The sequence below is a fragment of the Coenobita brevimanus genome, chromosome 32, assembly GCF_032717465.1.
Source record: "Coenobita brevimanus isolate Jiangsu-jjx chromosome 32, ASM3271746v2, whole genome shotgun sequence".
NCBI classification, from domain to species: Eukaryota; Metazoa; Arthropoda; class Malacostraca; order Decapoda; family Coenobitidae; genus Coenobita; species Coenobita brevimanus.
Window position 1 is genome coordinate 1598066 of NC_136985.1, and position 6722 is coordinate 1604787.

Sequence of the window (6722 nt, forward strand, 5' to 3'; positions counted from 1 at the left end):
GACTGACTAGGAGAGTGCATGTGAGGGAAGGATGAGATGGAGGGGTGGGGTGGAGAGAATGGAGAATGAGAGACTAACTAGGAGGGTGTGTGTGAGTGAGGTGGAGGGAGGATGGGGAGGAGATCAAGGGTGAGATGGAGGGATGAGGTGGAGAGAATGGAGAATGAGAGACTGACTAGGAGAGTGTGAGTGAGGTGGATGAAGGATGGGGAGATCAAGGGTGAGATGGAGGGGTGGGGTGGAGAGTATGGAGGATGAGAAACTGACTAGGAGTGTATGAGTGAGGTGGAGGGGGAGAGAGGAACTGGAGGGACCGTGAATGAAATGGATGAATGGAGTGGAGAGAATGGAGAATGAGAGATTAACCAGGAGAGTGTATGTGAGTGAGGTGGAGGGGGAGAGGGGAAGGCGCAGACCGAGGATGAGATGGAGGGATGGGTGGAGGTTCTCAGCAACAAAGAAAACGGATCTTGAAGGCAATTAGAGAAAACTGATATTTATAGGGTAGACTAAGTTAAATATTTTTCTTAAGTCATTCTCTCGTAACTAACAACTTTGAGAGAAAAAAAAATAATATGCTTTCGGTTACGTAAAGGTACTGATTCTAAAATTCTTAATCTATTCTATCTATCCATATAATCTATCTATCTATCCACAGCCAGACGCCGTAATCCCTTATGAAGTGGTGGCCACAAACAAATCGCCTCAATACTGCACTGTTCCCTGCCATTAGCCCTTCCCCCAACTCAAACACCCCTCTCTCATATACCTCTCCACTCCATCCCTCCATCTCATCTCCGGCCACCCCCTCGCTCTCCCCTCCATCTCTCCCACACTCTCCTCGTTTGTCCCTTAATATCGCCCCTTAAATCACTGTCACGCTTCTCCCCTTCGTCCAGATCATCCATGGAGCATCAGGCGCATCCCATATCCCTGTTTCACGTCTAGATAACAGTAGATTGCCATTTCTTTAAGGAGCCTCGGGTCCACTGATCTCCTGGCCGGCCTGGGGATCGAAACTGGAACTTCTGGATTACGAGTCGAGTGTGAGATGGATTAAATCACCGCCATCCCTTTAAATTCCTTTTAAATTTGTTTTTGTTTTGGTCCGAATGCATTCACTACGTCACCAAGATTATTGATGTGGAAAGATATGACGTTTTATTTTTCAAACACCTGCATTTTGTTACCCATATCGTACTGGTTGGGAAGCTTGTATTTTTCTTTGGTATTTATTATTAGTTAATATATTTTGTTTACCTAAGTAATCTCGAATGTGTTTTGTTGACAATTTGGTGCCACCAGCGTTGCTAAGGTGGGTAAATCCGGGATGAGGCACTTTCATTTAGCGGCCATTATTTACGCCTAGCGACAAGATGCCTAACAATATTTGAGGGATATTTATGGAATTTTATATAGTTTTTGAGATAATATGGAGACTTCAATAGTTTTTATGGAGATTTTCTTATATTTTGTCATACCTGGAGGAAATATAGCAGTTTTATAGCGTAAATTTAGCCTTATTTGCTACGCTGACCTTGGCAACGCGACTTGGTGCCACGTCTCGCCAAGGAAGCTACGGATTGCCAGACGCTCTCACTTTATCACTGTCTGTGTAGCCATGAAGAGGTTTATAGCCAAAGTGGTGATACCGGTGGCTCTGGTGTTATGTATACTCTTCACCCTGCCCCTGGTGTGTGGACATGAACACGCACACAGCCATCATAACGGTCACGGACACAGCCATACACCGGGTCATGCACACTCCCATAGCCATAGTCACGGTCATGAACACGCACCTCATCATCATCACGAGGTGCATGAAGAGCCAGCAGCCTATAGATGGAGTAAACAGGCTAATGAACAATACCAAGAACCAGATGAACCCTTAGAACACCCAGCTCATAAATGGAGCCAGGAAACCAATGAGATACGTGACGATGAAGCCTTAAAACCCTTCCAAAAATCCGAAGACCGTTCCTCAAAGTCTTCAAAAGAATCAGAACAGGCATCAAAAACTCCTCAGAAATCCAGCGTCTGGTTAGAGGCCATATGTGCAACTTTGGCCATCAGTATAGCACCATATTTAATTCTGTTTATCATTCCAGTTACGAATAGCAAGGAACACGAACCCTATTTAAAGGTCCTCTTAGCCTTCGCTTCTGGGGGCCTTCTTGGTGATGCGTTTCTCCACCTGATCCCTCACGCACTCATAGCCCAGAGTTCAAGCGGAGGACACGCACACTCGCACTCACACTCGCACTCACACGATGCTGGTGCAGAGGGGGGCCATGGGGGACATGATATCAGCATTGGGCTCGCGGTATTGGGCGGCATCATCGCATTCTTGGTCGTGGAGAAGTTTGTGAGGATTTTTAAGGGAGGACACATGCACTCACACTCACACTCGCACTCACACGCACTCAAATCCGAGACCAACGGAGGAGGGAAGTCGGATGGAGAGAAGCACAAGAGGAATGGAGAGAAAAGTGGAGAGAAACACAAGAACGGAGAGAAAAGTGGAGAGAAACACAAGAATGGAGAGAAAAATGATGAAAAACAGAAGAAGGGAGACAAGAAGAAAGGATCCAAAGGTTCCAGTAATCAAGGTAAAATAAATTGGTGTTTTTTGTTGGCCCTGTGGAGAAGATGGAGAGTGAGAGACTAACAAGGAGAGTGTATGTGAGTGAGGTGTAGGGGAGGAGAGGGAGGGGGAGGCTGAGGAAGAGATGGAGGGATGGAGTGAAGAGGTATGCAAGAGAGGGGGGTGTGAGCTGGAATGTATTGGTGTTGTGATGAGGAGGGGTAGACTGAGATGGTTTGTGATGAGGAGGGGTAGACTGAGATGATCTGTGATGAGGAGGGGTAGACTGAGATGGTTTGTGATGAGGAGGAGTAGACTGAGATGGTTTGTGATGAGGAGGGGTAGATTGAGATGGTTTGTGATGAGGAGGGGTAGACTGAGATGGTTTGTGATGAGGAGGGGTAGATTGAGATGGTTTGTGATGAGGAGGGGTAGATTGAGATGGTTTGTGATGAGGAGGGGTAGACTGAGATGGTTTGTGATGAGGAGGGGTAGACTGAGATGGTCTGTGATGAGGAGGGGTAGACTGAGATGGTCTGTGATGAGGAGGGGTAGATTGAGATGGTTTGTGATAAGGAGGAGTAGACTGAGATGGTTTGTGATGAGGAGGGGTAGACTGAGATGGTTTGGGCATGTGGAGAGGATGGAGGATGACATTTGGGTGCAGAAAGTGAGAAGTGTTAATGATAGGGGTAGGGTTGCGAGAGGAAGACTGAAAAAGACCTGAGACGTGGTCATTGAGTGTGACCTCAGGGATAAGGGACTGAATAGGGAGGCTGCCAGAGATCGAGCAGCATGGAGAGCCGCCATTAGGTGACCAAAGCCTTCAAATACAAACAAACAAAGACAAAAGGTTACTACAGACACTTCTCTAACGAATCCCATCCTTTCAAACAACATATCTAAACACTTCTAGCTTCTCAAATCATACAACTAAGCATTTTTCAAACCACTGATGCCTATTCTTTCAAACAGCAACTCTAACTATACACTTCTAACATCTCTAACCATTTGTCTAACCACTCATTCCCTTACATACCACAGTTCACCTTTTTAATCAATATTTCTTTCATATTTTCAAGGAGACATCAAAGTTGCAGGATACCTCAACTTAGCGGCTGATTTTACTCACAACTTGACGGATGGGCTGGCTATCGGAGCGTCGTTTCTGGCGGGGAAGAGCGTCGGGATTGTTACAACGCTTACGATCTTCCTCCACGAGATTCCCCACGAGATTGGTGACTTTGCCATCCTCCTGCAGTCTGGGTGTACCAGGAGAAAGGTAGGGAGTGTGTGTCAGTTTAGGAGACTTAGTAATTCTTCCATATTGATATATTTTGCTTATTATATTTCCTCTTTGACCCTGTCGGATACGTTTATGTGAAGCTACAGAATGTGGTGAATGTTGTTGGCGTATACGATAGACCCAGGATTCCAGGGGCTTGAATGATGAGTGAATGGAAGCGTGGCCCATTGGATTGGGCAAAACTGGGCTGTCTGGACATTGTTACTCCTCACGCTGCCCTAGGGTGGGAAAGGAGGTCCCGATGATGATGATGATGATATTTCCTTTTTCCCTTGTGTGATGCTCATGCCTCTTTGATGTAACTTGTATACATTTTTCTATCCATCTATAGCCAGATGCCTTAATCCCATAAGGGGTGGCCACAAACAAATTGCCTCCATGTCACCCTGTCTCCTGCCATTTTGCTGCCTTCCCCCCAATTTACACCCCATTCTCATTTACCTCTCCACTCTATCCTTCCATCTCAACCAAACTATCTATTTATTGCCAGACACCTCAATCCCATAAGGGGTGGCCACAAACAAATCACCTCCATGTCACCCTGTCCAGCACCATCTCACGGCCCTGCTCCCATCACACACACCCTTTTCATATACCTCTCCAAATCCCTGTATCTCATCCTTGGCCTCCCCCTCCCTAAAGACTGCTCCCAGCTCACACCCCCTTCTCATAGACCTCTCCCTTCCTTCCCTCCCTCTCATCCTCAGCCTTCCCCTCCCTAAGGCCCACATATTGTCCACAGGCAATGATGCTACAGCTAGTGACTGCCTTGGGGGCGCTCACCGGCACATTCATCTCTCTATTAGCCGAGGGAGCAGACGAATCCGCAATATCCTGGATCCTTCCGTTTACTGCTGGAGGGTTTATTTACATCGCGACTGTCTCTGTGATTCCCGAGCTTCTGGAGAACACGCGATTTTGGCAGAGCGTATTCGAGGTGGTAGCGCTGCTGAGTGGGGTGGCGCTGATGATGGGTATTGCGCACCTTGAGGAAATGGGGCATGAGCACTAGGTGAGTAGATAGATAGATAGATAGATTGAGAGAGAGAGTAGAAGGAAGGAAGGAGCGAAAGGGGAAAAGAGAAGCGAAGGATAAATGGAGAGAGAGAGAGAGAAAGTATGAGAGAATATGCATGACTGATTTTAAAATTAAACAGAATAAGTGAGTGATAGAGACAGTTTGGGAGTGAATGTGTGTGTGTGTGTGAGAGAGAGAGAGAGAGAGAGAGAGAGAGAGAGAGAGTGGTGCTGCAGGCTTGTTGAACACTTGTGATAGCCTGCTTAATTGTCAAGTGTGTGCATCTGTGTGTGTGTGTGTGTGTGTGTGTGTGTGTGTGTGTGTGTGTGTGTGAGGGAGAGAGATACATAGCCAACATCTGTGTAGGAGTGAAAGATATATTGATTTTAATAATTTAACTAGTAACACCTGTCTCACACACACACACACACACACACACACACACACACACACACACACACATCCAGCTGAGTCATAGGTGTGTGAGAGCATGCATTTCACCATCATTAGCCTTTGCATGGTCAGGATAACTCATGTGTTCCATTCCTGTTAACTCATCCACTCACCATTTCCATCATCATCACCACCACCACCACCACCACCACCACCACCAATCCTCCTCCTCCTCACCATCATCATCATCATCATCATCATCATCATCATCATCATCATCACCACCACCACCACCACCACCACCACCACCAGTCCTCCTCCTCCTCATCATCATCATCACCACCACCACCACCACCAATCCTCCTCCTCCTCACCATCATCATCATCATCATCATCATCACCACCACCACCACCACCACCACCACCACCACCACCACCACCACCACCACCACCACCACCACCAATCATCATCATCATCACCATAATAATAATAATAATAATAATAATAATAATAATCCTTTCTCCACAGACTGAGACGCATCAGATCACCATATAAACAGGAAGAAACAAACAAACACCAAAACCACACAGATTAGGTGTTTGGGGAGGTCTGTGTGGTCTATAATCCCTTGGTCTGTAATCCTGTGACGCTTACCTAACCCCTGGGAGTTGGTGGTTCGTTTTTGTCTGCCGCTGCTATCACTTGTGTTTTAAATTTTGAAAAGGATAGAGGATTGATAGATAGATAGACAGATAGATAGATAGATGGTTAGATAGATAGATAGATAGATGGTTAGATAAATAGATAGATAGATAGATGGTTAGATAGATAGATAGATAGATAGTTAGATTATTATTATTATTATTATTATTATATTATTATTATTATTATTATTATTATATTATTATTATTATTATTATTATTATTATTATTGTTGCATTTCTACTACTACTACTACTACTAACACTGTTATTATTATTATTATTATTATTATTATTATTATTATTATTGTTGCTGTTCTTCTGCTACTACTAATACTACTACTAACACTATTATTATTATTATTATTATTATTATTATTATTATTGTTGCATTTCTACTACTACTACTACTACTACTAACACTATTATTATTATTATTATTATATTATTATTATTATTATTATTATTATTATTATTATTATTATTATTGTTGCATTTCTACTACTACTACTACTACTATATTATTATTATTATTATTATTATTATTATTATTATTATTATTATTATTATTATTATTATTATATTATTATTATTATTATTATTATTATTATTATTATATTATTATTATTATTATTATTATTATTATTATATTATTATTATTATTATTATTATTATTATTATTATTATTATTATATTATTATTATTATTATTATTATTAT

General features: G+C 43.0%; 1 protein-coding gene across 1 annotated transcript; it reads left to right on the forward strand.

Moving 5' to 3' along the window:
* The first annotated feature begins 1566 nt into the window (after positions 1–1566).
* On the forward strand, positions 1567–4902 carry LOC145395662 (zinc transporter Slc39a7-like). Its single transcript, XM_080269228.1, has 3 exons — positions 1567–2609; positions 3667–3866; positions 4633–4902. Exons 1-3 carry the CDS (start codon positions 1622–1624, stop codon positions 4900–4902), a joined length of 1458 nt encoding a protein of 485 aa, XP_080125354.1. The 5' UTR covers positions 1567–1621.
* The last annotated feature ends 1820 nt before the right edge of the window (positions 4903–6722 follow it).

Coding starts and splice junctions, on each gene's coding strand:
- LOC145395662 (XM_080269228.1), top strand. CDS start 1,622: ATGAAGAGGTTTATAGCCAAAGTGGTGATACCGGTGGCTCTGGTGTTA. Junction 2,610..3,666: donor CAAAGGTTCCAGTAATCAAG/GTAAAATAAATT, acceptor CATATTTTCAAG/GAGACATCAAAGTTGCAGGA. Junction 3,867..4,632: donor CTGGGTGTACCAGGAGAAAG/GTAGGGAGTGTG, acceptor TATTGTCCACAG/GCAATGATGCTACAGCTAGT.